General features: G+C 50.3%; 1 protein-coding gene across 1 annotated transcript; it reads right to left on the bottom strand.

Annotated features, from left to right (window-relative positions):
* Nucleotides 1-220: 220 nt before the first annotated feature.
* Nucleotides 221-8,949, bottom strand: LOC149308608 (G2/mitotic-specific cyclin-B3-like). Its single transcript, XM_089537091.1, has 12 exons — nucleotides 8,863-8,949; nucleotides 6,701-6,816; nucleotides 5,897-5,980; nucleotides 5,503-5,633; nucleotides 4,969-5,086; nucleotides 4,462-4,560; nucleotides 3,586-3,678; nucleotides 3,255-3,392; nucleotides 2,259-2,414; nucleotides 1,820-1,969; nucleotides 1,151-1,281; nucleotides 221-519 (listed from the first exon to the last, which is right to left on the bottom strand). Exons 2-12 carry the CDS (start codon nucleotides 6,791-6,793, stop codon nucleotides 450-452), a joined length of 1,263 nt encoding a protein of 420 aa, XP_089393217.1. The 5' UTR covers nucleotides 6,794-6,816; nucleotides 8,863-8,949; the 3' UTR covers nucleotides 221-449.
* Nucleotides 8,950-15,557: the final 6,608 nt, after the last annotated feature.

Consider the following 15,557-nt stretch of genomic DNA (forward strand, 5'->3'; position numbering starts at 1 on the left):
CCAAAAACATCCATCCCCAAAGTGTCCTGACCCTTTCCGGGGAGGTTAGCAAAGGGTTGACCTGTAGCTATTTGGAGCTTCAGAAGGGAAACCTATCGCAGGGGCACCGGACGCGAGAAATAGGGCAGCTCCCTAAACCCTGCCATGCTCCTGTGCCCCCCTCCAGGCAGCTATGATGACAACAAGGAATACTTTTAATTTATTTTATTGAAAGCTCTTCTAATACTTCAAACAGATCCCTCCCTGAAACAGTATTAACTTTTCTTATTCTCCTTTCCCTCTTTTCCCTCCCTCAATTTTTTTAAAACACAATAAAATGAACACAAATACACATTATATACAGGCCTCCGAGGCTAAAAGCACACTTCTATTTACAAGTGTTATGTACACTGCGGCTTCTCTGCAGTGGCACCTTGGGCCAGGGGCTCCGGACCCCTGCCTGGCCAGGGCTAGCTCTTTAAGGCCCCCTCCAGCTCCATCATGTCCATGGGAGCCATTTTGGCCACCTCAAAGAAGACCCTGTAAGGCAAGGAGACAAAGAGAGAAGCATGGATCTCCCTGGACAGGAAAAAGAGACAGAAGGGACTTGGCATACTCTTCTCCTCTCTCCCCCAAACATCCACAGTGTGCTTTGCTCCCCAAATCAATCCCATAGACTCAGAGTTGGAAGGCCCCCCAAAAGCCATCTATCCAACCCTTTGCCAGTGGAAAAAATCCATAATTAAAGCATCTCTGCAAAGGGGTCTTCTTTTCTGGGCATTTATACCAGTTCCAAAACCAAGTTAGCACAGAGAAGTAACAGCACATGGTTTAATGTTATCTTCATCCTTTAACAAGCATGTGCGCCCTGAATTTTCTCAACTTATATATACTGTCAGAATCAGTCAACACATAAGTAAAACCCACTGACTCAATGGATCTACCCCAAACAGGCTAAGCAACAGTTCCCAGGCCTCTGCATTAAGTACATTACACAGCTCCAGTATTCCTACATTTCTCTCTGTTCTATATGTCAAAAAAGCCAGGCTGTTCTCTCTTATCTTGGGCAGGAGGGCATCTAATGACCTGTGTGCAAACACGCTCATGATGGAGTAATGTACAGACATGCTGTGCTCAGATGCTCAGAAAGGAGTGGGAAGGGTGGTCTCACCGGTGGGAGTACTTGCTCCGCACGGCTTTGAGCCTTTGGTCGTGGCTGTAGGTCAGCAGGAAGTTGAGCCTCTTCACCAGGGCAGGCAGCTCCTCAGCTCTGTAGCCACTGTAATACTCCAGCGTGGGATTCTACAGCAGAGGAGAAAGGAAGTGGCCATCTTGCCCAGGGAAAACACACCCGGAAGCCCCAACTTTTAATCCCCCAAGAGTGGACTCATTGACTTAGCTGTCTTGCCTGGTTTCTCAAGCTAAGCAGGGTCAGTCCTGACCAAAACCTGGATGGCAGACTCCACCAAGTGGAGCTTGAACAATCCTGCAAGCCAGCGTTGGCAACCAGGGGCTGAGATGGACCGCACCAGGGACGGACTCAGTGCCAGAGGAACTTCCTGGACTCCTAAGAATTGCCAGACCAGCCACAACCATGGGTTCTGGCAGCCTCCACAAATGGCTCCCTGCACCTTCCAGGAGTTGTGCAACACACTGGCCCAGTTCTTCCAGCCAAAAGAAACCATGACCATCCAGAGCAGCATCCCCACAGGGCTTGCCAGCTGCTGGGGTGGAGGCTGAGATTTTGGGGGGCGTTCAGGGGGACAGTGAACAGCCTTGACTCCCTGACCCAAAGGGGCCACATCACCTCCCGAGATATGCTCCAAGGCCGGAGACTCACCCAGCCGCCGAGCTTCTTCATCTTGAGAGCCAGGAGGAGGCAGCTGGCGGCCAAATGGGAGGCGCTCTCCTGGACGAAGTCGTATTCCTGCAGGGTCAGCTCACAGATGAACCGGGCCAGGGTCAGGGTCTCCATGTTGGCGTGGGCACACTGCGGGAAAAGGGGAGACAGAAAAGACAACGTGAGAAGCGGGGAAGAGGCCCAGGCGGCACTTGGAAATGCAAGGAGGCATCATGGCATATAATCATAGAGTTGGAAGAGGCCACAGGGGCCATCCAGTCCAATCCCCTACCATGCAGGAACTCTCACAAGGCAAACTCACCTTGGATAATAATCTAGGCAGCAAAAATCCCATCCCAACCTTTCACGATCCCACTCTGGGCCCCAGGCTCACTTGTGAGGCTAGCCTTGGCCTCTGGCCTCCTTGGCCTCTGCTCACCTTGGCAAAACGCCGGAGGAAGCGGTAAGCAATGGGGATATTGATGTCAAAGTGGAGCGTCTGCAAGATGCTTATTTCCATGGCGAGGAGCTCCTCTCTCTTGTAAGCATCGTCGCAGATGTAGAGGAAGTCATCCACGCAAGGCGGGCAGCGTTCCTGGAGAAAGGGAAGAAAACAGACCAGATCTCAGAGTCCTGCTGTCTCAAGGACTCTGCACCCAGGATTGACTAGGAGATGGCTCCTCAACCTGACCCCATAATAAGACAGGTAACGGAGGTTCAAGGATGAGCGCAATGGTACAGTGTGTTCTGGGAGGGCCACAGTTCTTAGACACAGCAGAGATAGGGAGACCTCAGTGGGTCTAGGACTGACCTTCCAAGAATTCCCCCAAATGCCTATACCCCTCTTTACCCATGACTCCTTACCCAGGACAGGTGGTTTCCCAGTTTTTCTTCTGCCACATCCACCCCCCATGTCTCCCCTAAGGTTTAGTCAGGGGCACTAAGAACTCCATGCTGGCAATATGTTCCTGCCCCTTTTCCTTTTGGCCCCGCTCAGACCCTGAAATGTGCCCCCCAAGAACTTCAAGCCAAAAGAGAGACACGGTCTGACATCTTATGCTGGTTTTTGAAAAGGTACCAATGCTAAAAATTTGGACCTAGAGGCTTGGGAATCTGAAAATGCCATCATGGGGCTTTTGTCAAGGCAGAGGTGCCCCTCCCCAAAAACAAAAGACGTTTCTCAATGGGGATTAAGAAGGCAGGATGTGGAATCCTAGAGATAAAGCCCATGCTGAAATGTTTGTGCAAGTGCCACTCTTATGCCACCAGTCCAAGAACTGGGCAAAGGCTCCTGTGTGCCACGTTCAGCATCATGAGCCTCATCAAGATGGTGGAAGAAGGCACAGCAGGTCCCCAAATCCTGCCAGCTTGGCCCATTACCAAGTCACAGCCAGTTTCTCTACTCAAAGAAGCCCCCATGGCTCCCAAATCTCACCTCAAACTTGGAGGCGATCAGGATGGCCGTGCAGCCGATGAGCTGCAGCTTGTCCCGCATGGAAGTCACCTTGACCAGGTAGTGATCCATCAGCTTGACCGCCAGGTAAAGAGTCTCATGGGTGAACTCAAAGTTCTCCTGAAGGAGGAGGGAACAGCGTTAAATGGAGCAAGGCAGGGGAGAACCATAAACTACACATGCACCAATTAAAAGAGCACATAAAACCCATCCGTACTAAGGGAGTCCGTGTTTGGGACTGCTTCGGCCCTGGAAAAGCCAGCCGAGGCTATGAGTCCACAAACGTTGCAGGGAAGGTGTGACCAGGACTGACCTGCACCTCGACCATCCAGTCCACCAAGATGGCCCTCATGTCGGTGGTGATGTCGGGCTGATTCTCCATGTAGTCGGGGAGCAGGAATTTCTCCTGCAGGAGAAGAGGAAGAGAAAGAGGACCATGAGAAAGGTGCAGCCCAAAGGTCTTCTTCCCAATGGCAACCATCTTGTCCCGGGAGGACCAGCCAGGAGGCCAAAGCCCTCAGCATGACCAGGGCTGAAGGTGGTTCTCTTTGGGCACCCAAATTATCCCAGTTGCTGCTGGGAAAACACTAGCCAAGGTTTCTGGAAAGGAAAATGAATTCTCAGGAATAGAGAAGAAATGGGGGAAACACCCAACCCATCATTTTAATGCCTTCTTAAAAAATGGAAAATGCAAAAATTGAAGACAATTAAAAAAAAAACACCAGACTATGGAATATTGTCCTTTACAGCGAAGAATAAAATACTGTAAAGAATGTGCTCCCAGAGCTATCTCCCCCCCTAATTTTCCCCCCTAAAACTTGTGTCACAGGAAGGCTTTTATGTAAGACATAAATATGCAGCAATTTCTGGCCTTGGTTTCCTTGTCAGTTTTCTTTTTTAAAGGAAATTGGTGTTTTACATTCGCTCGAGACTGTTGAGAACAAGAAGAGACACAATCATTTCCTCTGTATTCCTAACGTTGACTGTTTTCACTGGCTTCACCTGCTCTTCATAACCTGAGAAAACCAAAGGGATTCCTTACAGCAGAGGACCTTGCAGCTTCATTGTGATCTCAGTCTGAAATTTTATGCCAAACGTTGTGCCCTTGGGACCAAACAAAACTACACATAAAGTCCAGATTTCTTAGGTTTCCTGGCAAAGCGAGCGACACACTGGAGGACAGAGCTACCTCGCGTTCGCGCATGTAGATAAAGATATCCTTGGCGTATTCGGCGCTGGCGTAAGGGTCGTCCAGTTGCCCCTTGTCGATGTCCTCAATTGGCGTCACCTGCAAAGGGATTTATTTTCAATTAAAGGAAGGAAGGACGGACAGATGTGATGCCATGAGGCCAAACACACAAAGCCACCTAAAGCAACTGAGAGGGAGAAAGGCAGGTAAGGTTAAAATGGAGGCATAGGCTTAATTTCATGCTCAACCAACTCAATCCCAGGCCTGCTTCACAGTGAAGGAAGGAGCAGAAAACTGGGTTTTGTTTGTTTGTTTGAAATCCCCATAAGACTCAGTATCTAGCAGCCGCATTTCAAGGGTCCCATCATGGGGAGCTCAAGCCTTGGCAGTTGCTGCCCTCGCACAAGAGCCTTCCTTCTGCCCTTTTGTTAAAAGAGGCCCTCTTGGCATGGATCCCACTATGGCCACCGCATCCCAGAGCCACAAAAGATGACAGACACCCCATACCAGCCCCTCTGGTTCCTCTGCCTTCCAGGAGGGATCATCGCTCTTGGCCAGGTCCTTCTTGACCTCAGGGTCCGACGGAGCAGCTGGAGGGTCCTCAGAAGGAACTCTGTTCAGGGACCTGGAAGAGGAAGGCAGAGATGAGAGAAGGAACTGGAAGACGCAAAGGGAGTGTGGCACATGCATGCACATGTCGCACTTCCAATTTCCCCCTCCCAGGGATCACTATCTCTTCTTCATTCAATATGTAGTACTCATTTTCTGTGAGTTTTAAATCATGTTTTAAGCTACCGTTGGAAAAAAATGGGTTTTAACTGGTTTAATGCTTTTTAAAAACTTCTGTATTGGTTTAGAGTTTTAATTTATATTGTGTGCTGCTTTGAGTCCCATTTGGGAGAAAGAAAGGTGGGAAGCTTCCTTGTCTATGGGGAAGAGGCACACATCCTGGGAGCTGTAGTCCAAAGAAGCATCCCAGGCCCATGGGCTCCAGGTGGGCTCTCTGCTTTGCAGGGTTATTGTATGAGTCCCCCTCCTCACTTTTTCAGGTTGATCTCATTGTTCTTGGCAATAGCTGGCAGCACCCTGGTTCCCTTTGACACCTTCTTGGCTGCCCCCTTTGCCATCTCCGGTGCCTCCTTCTTTCCCAAAATATGCCATGTCTTGTGAGCCTGCAAGAGAAAGCTGGGATCAGGGACCCCTCCTCAGAAGAAAGGGTGGGTCCTGCTTTTAGGAAAGGTAGGGTTGCAGCCCTCACTTGCCCCAGGAAGAAAAGGCAGAGAAAGATCCACCTTTGTAGATGCCAAGGGGATACAGGGCAAGGCACACAGGAGCAGCCTCCCTCCATAGGTCCAAGGCCCACAGCGCTGTCAGAAAAGGGATTGCTTGGCGTTTAGCCCCCATCCTGCCTAGTAGGAAAAGCGCCCATACTTACGTTGGTGATATCCCCAAACACAGAACGCTTCTTGGGTGCCCCTTGGGGAGAGGAGGGGGACCGCTTGACCTGAGAACTCTCCTCCTGGAGAAGAATGGAACCGGGGGAAAGAGTGTCAACCGAGGACAGGGCACCCAAAATGCCACCTACGCCTTCACCCAATCCGCACTTAGCGCTGGAGGCTGGTCCTTCTCTGGGAAGAGGCAGGGGCCAGAGGATGTAAATCTAAGGGCACCAACCAAGCCCTAGCCAGAGCCACTGCCTTCCTGTGTCCTCCTTCTTCTCCACAAACCAACCACAAGTTACACACCTCCCAAAATGGGGAGGATCTGTACTCTTCCAAATCTGAACGTTCTCATCTGGTTCTGCAGAGCAATGTGTGCCCTCACACACATTCACAGAGAAGCACAAGGCCCAAAAGAGAACCTTTGCACACAGAAACTGGCCCAGAGGTTTCCAGGACTGGCAATTTATCCTTTTGGAGCAGGAAAGGGAAACGGTCTGGCAGGAGCCCCATGGAGAAGCAGGTAGGCAGCCGCATGATGACTGGGCAGTGCCCACCCGCTTTGCTAAAGCTACTAGATTACCCAAAATTATATGTTCCCAAAACGACGCAGGAAGGTAGTTCTGGTCCCAGTCACTTGCTGCGCTCTCTCTCTTTCTTCTCAACCATCTCCTGCCCACCTTCCATGCATCACAAAAGCAGCAGCCTGGCTGCACCAGGGGAAGGAGGCGAAGGTGCCAAACACACATGGCAGACAAGGTGGGCATGGCTTTGGGGGACCGGGCAACACTGAGACCCACCTTCTCGTCCTGGCCGTTCTTGACCATTGGGACGGCTCTGCCCGGCCAGGACTGCTTGACGCTGGCGTTCTTGCAGTTGCGCGGAGGAGGCATCCTTCCAACCTCCGGAGGCTAACCTGGCAAAGGCAGACACACAATGTTTGATTAGTTTATTTATCCTGCCCTACGACTGAAATCAACAAACCAAGGTTTAAAGATGAGAAAAATAATCTAAACGGGGTAAGAGCATATTAAGCAAATAATAAAATGAAAGCCTTTAAAACCAGACACAAGTCGGAACGAACTGATTAGGCCCCAAAGACTTTCCTTAGTGCCAGAGCGAAGACAGTGTCGGCACCAGGCAGGTCTCCAAGGGAAGGGATTCCAGTTGGGGACCATTGCCAAGAAGCCCCCCAACCCTGCCCCGCTAGTGGAGGACAAAGGGAGGACAAAGGGAGGACACCTAGCAGACCTCAGTCTTTGGCCGGAAGCCCAACCCTTCCAACAGACTCACCCCTCATTTGCCAGCTCACTACATATATAAATACACACACACATGTAAAGCAGAGTACTATCTATCTCCATATTACTATATATCTCTGCCTTTTTGGCCTGAGGCCCCATAACTGAAGGGGCAGGCAGGAACAGGTCAGAGCCAGAAAAGACACCAATGGCCTTCCAAAACCCCTAAACCAGGAAAGGCTGCCCAGCAATAGCCCAGGAGTGAAGGGGACACATATGGGGTCCCCAGACCCTCCAAGTCGTGTCCTACATTCTGCAGTAGGAATTCCAAAACGTTCTCCATTTTGAGCATGACTGACAGGCCCACCGAGCAGCATCAAGTTTGCCGTTCCTCTTTGGGGAATGCATGGACGGCCATCTGCCAATGGGGATGCTTTGATGGAGAGTTCCTGCATGGCAGAAAGGGCTCTCTTCCAACTCTATGGTTCTATGATCTACTTGGCAGCTTCTGCAATTCGGAGGATAGGACGGGTCCTTCAAGGCTGCATCCACACTGGAGAGATAACCCGGTTTGGCACCGCTTTAACTCTTTCAGGCTCAAAGCTATGGAATTCTGGGAGTTGGAGTTTGGTGTGGGGTCCAGAGCGGGAGTTTTAATTGTATTTTGGGATGCGCTGAGTTCCAGTTTTGGGGGGAAAGCAACATACAAATAAATTAATAACGACAATGATAAGTTATATATACATCCAGCAGTGGTTTGAGCGTTAGACTACAACTCTGGAGGCCTGGGTTCGAATCCCAACTCCGCCATTAGAAAGCCATTGGATGTCCTTGGGCAAGTCACACTCTCTCGGCCTCAGAGGAGGCCAGGCTATTGCTAATAATAATTATTTAATTATTAATGGCTGTTTTAATGATTGATAACTTAGTTGCACTTTGTTATTACTGATGGGAGGGTCAGGGTTGCAGTGTTGTTGTTATTATTATATGGCACTGTATTGATATTGTGTTTTATAATGTATATATTTTAATGTAAGCTGCTTCGGTCATTTGGAGGAGCGGGATATCAATAGGTATTATTATTACTGTTATTATTGTTATTAAGGCTCTTTTATTGAGAGAGCTGGGACAGGAGGAGAAGCGTGGCTCCTGAAGCACCATTTCGAGTCCTCCGAGGACCTTGCAAACCCAGAAGGCGGAAAAGAAAGCAAACGTACAGCAAACGCAACGCAGCTGCAAATGAATCCTATGCAGGGACTCATGGGAGGGTTTGGGGACGCCCTCCATTACTTCCCTCGAAGCATCTTCTACGGGTGTCCTCCATTTCCCCTGCGCGCCCTCCATCCCACCCTGGAGCGTCCTCCATTTCACCTACATGTCCTCAATTTCCCCCCAAATCATTTCCCCTGAGCGCCCCCAAACCATGGAGCGTCCTCCATTTTACCCGTATGTCCTCCACTTCCCCTGAATGCCCTCCATTTCCCCTGAATAGCCTCCATTTTACCCAAAAGTCCTCCATTTCCCCGGAGCGTCCTCCATTTCCCCTGGATCATTTCCGCCTGCATGCCTCCATTTTACTTGAAAGTCCTCCATTCCTCCCGAATAATTTCCTCTGATGTCCTCCATTTCCCCTTCATGCCCTCCATGTCCCCCTGAAAGTCCTCCATTCCCCCTGGAGCGTCCTCCATTTCGCGGCGCCTCGTCCTCCTTCCTTTCCTTACCTTCCTCTTCTGCAGCCGCTCCTCCCTTCCTTTCTTCCTCCGCAGCCTTGCAGCAAAGTGCGAATTTCAAAATCGCCACCTTGTCGGAGGGCGGCCATGGATTGGTCCCGCGGCAGCCAATCGCAGAGCAGCAAAGAATGCCGTTGCTAGGATTATTTAAAAACCGGATCCGGCAGCCAATAGGAGAGCGGCAAGCCCGGGAGGGGGCGTGGCCAGGAGGAAGCCTTGGTGAGGGAGGGGCCATGCTTCCTCCCTCGCTCCTGATTGGACGGAGGGGGCGGGGCAACGCGGCCCCTTCGCCAGTAAGCGACCCGGGTCGCGCGTGATTGACAGCTCGGGAGCGATTCCGCCGCCAGGGGGCGGGAGAGAGCAGCGCCGTTGGGTTCAATGGAGTTTTCTTCCTCCAGAGATAAATTGGGGAAATAATGCAGCTTTTTGGCAAAGCAAGAGAAGTTACTTTCTGCAGAGCAAAAGAAGTTACTTTTTATTATAACTTATTTTTTAATGTTAACGTTTTAATGTATTTTTGATTGTCCATCCATGGGACACTAAACACACTTCATTTTCAACACAATAAATGCAATAATGAATGGTTTTAATTGCTTATGTTGTTTCATTATAGTGCAGTTGGGGGGAGAGGGAAGTGATGGGGGCAATTTAATAGATAGGGTACGTTATCTGATATTGTTAGCTGCCTCGATCCTGCGGAAGAGCGGCATATTTTAAAAGTATTATGATGATTATTATTATTGTTATTGTTATTGTTATTTACACTGTATTTTCAACACAATAATCTTCAGCACAAATCTCAGTTTTCCTCCTAAAGGCCTTCTTCTCCTGTGGGGTCTCTTGGGGTCCTGTGTTGGCCCTTATGCTGTTTAACATATACATGAAACCCCTGGGAGGGTTGTCTGGAGTTTTGGGGTGCGGTGTCATCAACACTCTCCTCCTCCTCCTTCCCACCCCAATCCAAGGAGGCTGTCCTGGTCCGAAACCAGTGTCTGTCTTCAGTAATGGACTGGATGAGGGCAAACCAGTTGAAACTTAATCCAGACAATACAGAGGTGCTCCTGGTCAGTCGGAAGGCAGATTGGGGAATAGGGATCCAGCCTGTGTTAGATGGGGTCACACTCCCCCTGAAGACACAGGTTCGCAGTTTGGGGGTAATCTTGGACTCAGCTTTAAACTCGGAGGCCCAGGTCTCTGCTGTGACCAGGAGTGCTTTCGCACATTTAAAACTTGTGCGCCAACTGCGCCTGTTCCTTGAGAAGCCAGATCTGGCCACGGTGGTACATGCCTTGGTTACATCCCGTTTGGACTACTGTAATGGGCTCTACATGGGGCTGCCTTTGAAGAGTGTTCGGAAAATTCAGCTGGCTCAGAGAGCTGCTGTTAACAGGGACAGATTACAGAGACCATACAAGGCCCCTGTTGAAACAGCTTCATTGGCTGCCAGCTTGTTTCTGGGCACAATTCAAAGTGCTGGTTATTACCTACAAAGCCCTCCATGGCTCAGGTCCACACTATTTGGCAGAGTGTTTCTCCTGCTATGAACCGGCCTGGACTCTGAGATCCTCTGGAGAAGCCCTTCTCTCCATCCCAACACCTTCACAAACACGGTTGGTGGGGACACGAGAGAGGGCCTTCTCGGTGGCTGCCCTTCCTAGACTCTGGGACTCCCTGCCCAGCATGATCAGAACGGGCAGGTGAAGACCTACCTGTTCACACGGGCATTTAGGGAATTACTATAAGGACAGGCTGGGATGTTCAATGTTGGACCACTTTAAAAACTCTTTTCAATGTACTTTTTATTTTATTTTATTTTTAATTTATTTATTTTTTATTCTTTTTAAAATACTGAGAAGCCGCTTTGAGTCCCAGACATTTTCCTGGGAAAAGAGCGGGATACAAACAAACAAACAAATTCTTCATTGCTCATCTCTCACATCCATCCATCGTTCTTCTTCATTCCAAATCAAACCTTTGAGATTGCTATTACAAACCATGATATATCTGGCTCCCTTCACTGACATTCCTTTGCGGCGTAAACAATCTAATCGCAGTTCTTGGTAAGGTTAAAAAAGAAACATTCTGCATCGCGTCCGCAAAGCCCCCCTTCCTTCCGCTCCATTAAGGGGCATAATGACCTCCACTTTATCTGATCCGCTTCTTATATTCTGCATTGGCTTTGGGAGTCTTAAAATATTAGGAAGGCTGCCCTTTCTTTGTTTGGAGCGTCCCTCTCCCTGGAAAGGCAAATATTTCTCATATCTGATCCCATTGAGACGCAGAAAGCGGAGGCATGTTGGGGCAGCAAGCCTCCAGAGGCAAAACAAAGCCAGGAAATGTGCAAACGGCGGCGCTTTGGAGGCAGCAGGGAAAGCAAAACATGGCTCTGGGGCTTGTAATTATATTTTTGGTGTTGACTTGAGGCCAGCTAGCAATGGCAAAGACATAATTGCAGATCTTAATCTTATGGCACCTTTCTGAATGAAAGAGACCCCCAAAGCCCCTCTTGCAGACCCATAATGGCCTCCATGGCATGCGGCCTTCCCCCTTCTCCTTCTGCCTTCCACATTGCCAAGCACTATCTACCTTTTCTAATGGTGGGGTCATAAATTCATATGGAGCTGGAAGAGACCCCAAGAAGGGCCCTGATCCAGTCCAACCCACTCTGCTATGTCTGGCGGGGCTGCCAGAAGAGATGGTTGCCCTGTGGAGCAGAAGTCCAGCTGTCCAGGTTGGGCAATGGCCACTGTGGCCTAGATGTGGCCTGTCTGGCACGTGCCTCGCCTCTGGCTTCTTTCTTTAGCCTCTCAGCCTGACTGTGACTTCTGAATAGGACTCTGCGATGCGGTGCATGTGACAGAACAATGGCGCGCATCTTTTCCTCCACAACTTCCAGGCCTGAAATCCCTCTGCATTGCTCAGCAAGAACAGAGCATGAGCTCAGCCCGGTTCCATGTGAGGCTTCTGCCTCCCAGCGCAGAGTAAACAAACAGACATCTGCCTGCAATTAATTATAACCCCCTTCCTCCGTCCCATGTTCTGGAGAAAGTTAAGCAAAGGCGTCCCTGTTTGCATCCGTGAAAGTGTCAGTCAGCCTCATTGGCCTCTAGAACCCGCTGACCCCCTTCTTTGCCCCTTCCCCGGCCAAAATCCCCCCCCCCTGTGCCCCACAACTCTGGAAGCCAGAAACACTGCATTCCCCCCTTTGCACAACTACAAACACGTTTCTTTTTCTGGTCAGCATTCAGGCTTCCTTTGTGGCCTCATGTGCCGGGGTCTGAAAGGCGACTTGGAGCTTTGGATTGAAACTTTTCTGGATTGAAACCCCCCAAATTCCCCAAGCAGCGTGGAAAAGCCAGCAGGACCAGGGCATGAGAAGGTTCCACCTGCCACACCACCAATCCACCGGCCAGCTAACCTTCCCAGCCTTGGGGCATTGCAGGGCCAGAACAGGAAACTCTTCCAAGCCCTAAAGCAGCCATAATCCGAAACAGGACTAAGAAGAGAACCCATTTCTGGGCAGTGGGTGGGTTCTACCAGTGTAGCAAAAGGTTCCCCAAATGGGCCAACAGATTGGTCAAGCTGGCTCTAACCAGAGGCTTTTTTGGTTCTGGCCCAGCTGAAATAAGAATCTTTGGAACTGAATGAGAAATCTGAACTTCTTGACCAAGGAAGCAGTCTCCTATGTCTAAAACAGGCTAGTTTCCCTTTGTTCTGGAGCAGAAATCTTGCATCCTCTGGAGTTGCTATACAGCTCCCACCAGTGTTCCTGACCAGTGGCTTTGCCGGCTGGGGCTGCTGGGAGCTGCAGTCCAGAGAAATCTGGAGGGTGCCACATTCAGCGATAGCCCGCGTGACGCTTGCCACGATGCCTCCCTCCGTTGGCCCCTTCCTGCCCGGTTCTGGCCACCAGCCCCAACCACTAACCATCCCAGCATGAGCCAGAGCTTGTTTGGGTGGTTTTGCACTCAGGTGTGGCTGAAACTGCCTGCTCCCGGAGCCATAAAAGTAGCTATAAAAGGCTGATAAGAGACTCCAGGAGGGTTGTTGTTGTTGTTGTTCTGAGGCAAGAGTCCAAGGCTCCAGGTGCTTGCACAGATTTGTGGGGGGTGGCGGGAACCATGGGTCTTATGGCCATGCAAAACACTTATGGCCACGCAAAACCGTTGTGGCAAGGAGGAAGAGGCCAGGAGCCTGGTTCTGTGAAACAGTGCTCTTCAGTGCCAGAACCCATGGCCAGGGAGACATTTCTGCAACAGGTCCTGGATGAGCCCAAGATGGCCACTGGATTCTCCTGGACAGGAAGGACTAGAGGACTATAGGAATAAGGAAAGGGTCAGATATAGGACAGGGGATACCTGGCTTGGTAACAGTACATGTGGAAGGGACCTAGTAGACCACAAGTTGAACAGGGAAACAATAGTGTCCTTCTCTTCTGCTTTGGTCAAGCCTCACTTGGACTAACACTGTGTCCAGTTCTGGGCCCCACAATTCAAGAAGGATGTTGACCATCTGGAACGTGTCTGGAGGACGGCAACTAAAAGGGTCTGGAAACCATGAAGCCCTATGAGGAGCATCAATAGAAGTGCAGTGCCTAGATCTGCTTTGGTCAAGCCTCACCTGGAATAATACTGAGTGCAGTTCTGGGCACCAAAGTTCAACAAGGATGTTGAGAAACTGGAGCATATCCAGAGGAAGGAAGCTCTGATCTGGAACAATCCTCCCTCTTTGGGGTTGATTTCCCCAAAGTCTCTTTAATGTGTGAAGTCGAAAGCTTTCATGGCCGGAATCCATAGATCTTTGTGAGTTTTCCGGGCTATATGGCCGTGTTCTAGAAGAGATTCTTCCTGATGTTTCACCAGCATCTGTGGCTTTGGCATCTTCAGAGAAGGAAGGCATGGAAGAGAGTTGCATTCTCTGAAGATGCCAGATGCTGGTGAAACGTCAGGAAGAAACTCTTCTAGAACATGGCCATATAGCCCGGAAAACCCACAAAAATCTGTTTAATGTTTCTGGGGAAGGATCCATCCAAGGAGGCTGAAGGCTGCCCTTTGAATGCCCAGAGGGGCTGCCAGGGCACTTGGAGGGGAAGATGGGAATTGCAGTCCCTCTCCAGGACCCTTTCCTCCGCTGCAGAGCCAACAGGCCAGGAAAGGCGAGTTGGGGCAAGACAGAGCAAAGGCAAAGGATGCCAAAGGCAGGGCTTCCCAACCAGGCCTGGATTTGTAACTTGGCAATTTGGCAGCAGAAAGTGTGAGAGTCAGGGTGGCATTGTGTTTCTGAGCATTACGGCTCCGGAGAAGAAGGAAGGAAAGAGTTAGGCATTCGCCAAATCTAAAAAGTAACACAATCTGTACGAATATTATCCAAAGTATTGATATAATTGCTTAAAATTCTCAAACCAAACCAAATGGTATTGCAGTTGCAATGTCCCTAAAATACACAAAATCAGAACTCGGGTCCCATGTTCTCTGAGAAAAACAATAACTGGTGTCTAATATCACAAAAAATCCCTTATTGGTGTTTATCACACCGGGGCTGATTCCAACATTAAAGGGAGATTAAGGCGCATTTAAACCATCTGGCAAATAAAGCGAAAATGGCGAGTAATTGTGCAAATGAAGCGATATCGGAAATGCATTGTCGCTGAAATCCCGAAAGCAAAAAGATGTGTGTCAATGCTTCTTTGCGACCACTTTAACACTGGGTTTTGTGTGACGTTGTCGTACGAAATCGTTTCACGTAATTAGGTGACTTTTCCAGGATACTCATGGGATAAACCTTGCCTCGCAAGCATCAAAATTGTGCTGCCGTACTTGTGCTTTTTAACAGCCAAATGAATGCAGTACTCTCTTTTTAGGTTGCAACCTCCCCCTCTGAACCCACAAAGCAGAAGCCAAATGCCTCCTTCCGCCGCTCCAGATGTTTGGCTCCTGGCCAGAGAGTCTCCTTGCCAGGGTCAGCAGAAAGCATGGCTTTGTGGAGAAGAGCATGACTCTGCAGCAGAGGCGAAACCCTCCTTCGCTCGCTTGCTCACTTCCTTAAGGCTGCGTCTGCGCTGGAGGAATAGCCTGGTTTGGCACCGTTTGGATTGCCTTGGCTCAAGGCTATGGCATTCTGGGAGTTGGAGTTTGTTCTGGGCCTGGAGTGGAGTGGAGCTTGGGCCTAATCTCTGGGCAGAGAGAAGGCCACATCCCCAGAAACTCCAGACCAAGGAAGGCCAATGTTGGGGGGGGCTTGGGGTTAGGAAGAGCCCCCTGCCCTTCCTTCCTCTCCTTCCCAAGACCTTCTGGGCTCTTCATCCCAACGTTAAAGCCCTTGAAATGTACTGCCCCTAAATGGAGACAGGAGAGGAGTGCTTCGGGGGGGGGGCGGCGGAGGGGCCATTTGGGGACAGTGTGCCAAGGCCTGGTGCCATCCTTGTGCCATTCCTGTGCTATCAATGTTTCAGTGCTGGACCGGGGCTTCCAACTCTTAGGGCCCTAGGATTCCTTCTTTTGGGGGGGGGTCTGCTTTTAGACAAGGGCTGGGGGTCCCTGGGAGGGGGGAGGGGGCTGGGGGGTCTTCCTGTGGGTCGGACTCGATGGCCTCTGGGGGGGATCCCTTCCAACTTCCTTTTTTGGGGCCTGTCTCTCAGCAGGGGCTGGGGGTCCCTGGGTCCCGGGGAGGGGTCTCTTCTTCTCCAG

This window comes from Sceloporus occidentalis, unplaced genomic scaffold (genome assembly GCF_023333645.1).
Source record: "Sceloporus occidentalis isolate IW3139 unplaced genomic scaffold, rSceOcc1.0.p SCAF_8, whole genome shotgun sequence".
NCBI lineage: Eukaryota > Metazoa > Chordata > Lepidosauria > Squamata > Phrynosomatidae > Sceloporus > Sceloporus occidentalis.

Coding starts and splice junctions, on each gene's coding strand:
- LOC149308608 (XM_089537091.1), bottom strand. CDS start 6,793: ATGCCTCCTCCGCGCAACTGCAAGAACGCCAGCGTCAAGCAGTCCTGG. Junction 5,634..5,896: donor TGTTTGGGGATATCACCAAC/GTAAGTATGGGC, acceptor TTTCTCTTGCAG/GCTCACAAGACATGGCATAT. Junction 3,393..3,585: donor ACTGGATGGTCGAGGTGCAG/GTCAGTCCTGGT, acceptor CTCCTCCTTCAG/GAGAACTTTGAGTTCACCCA.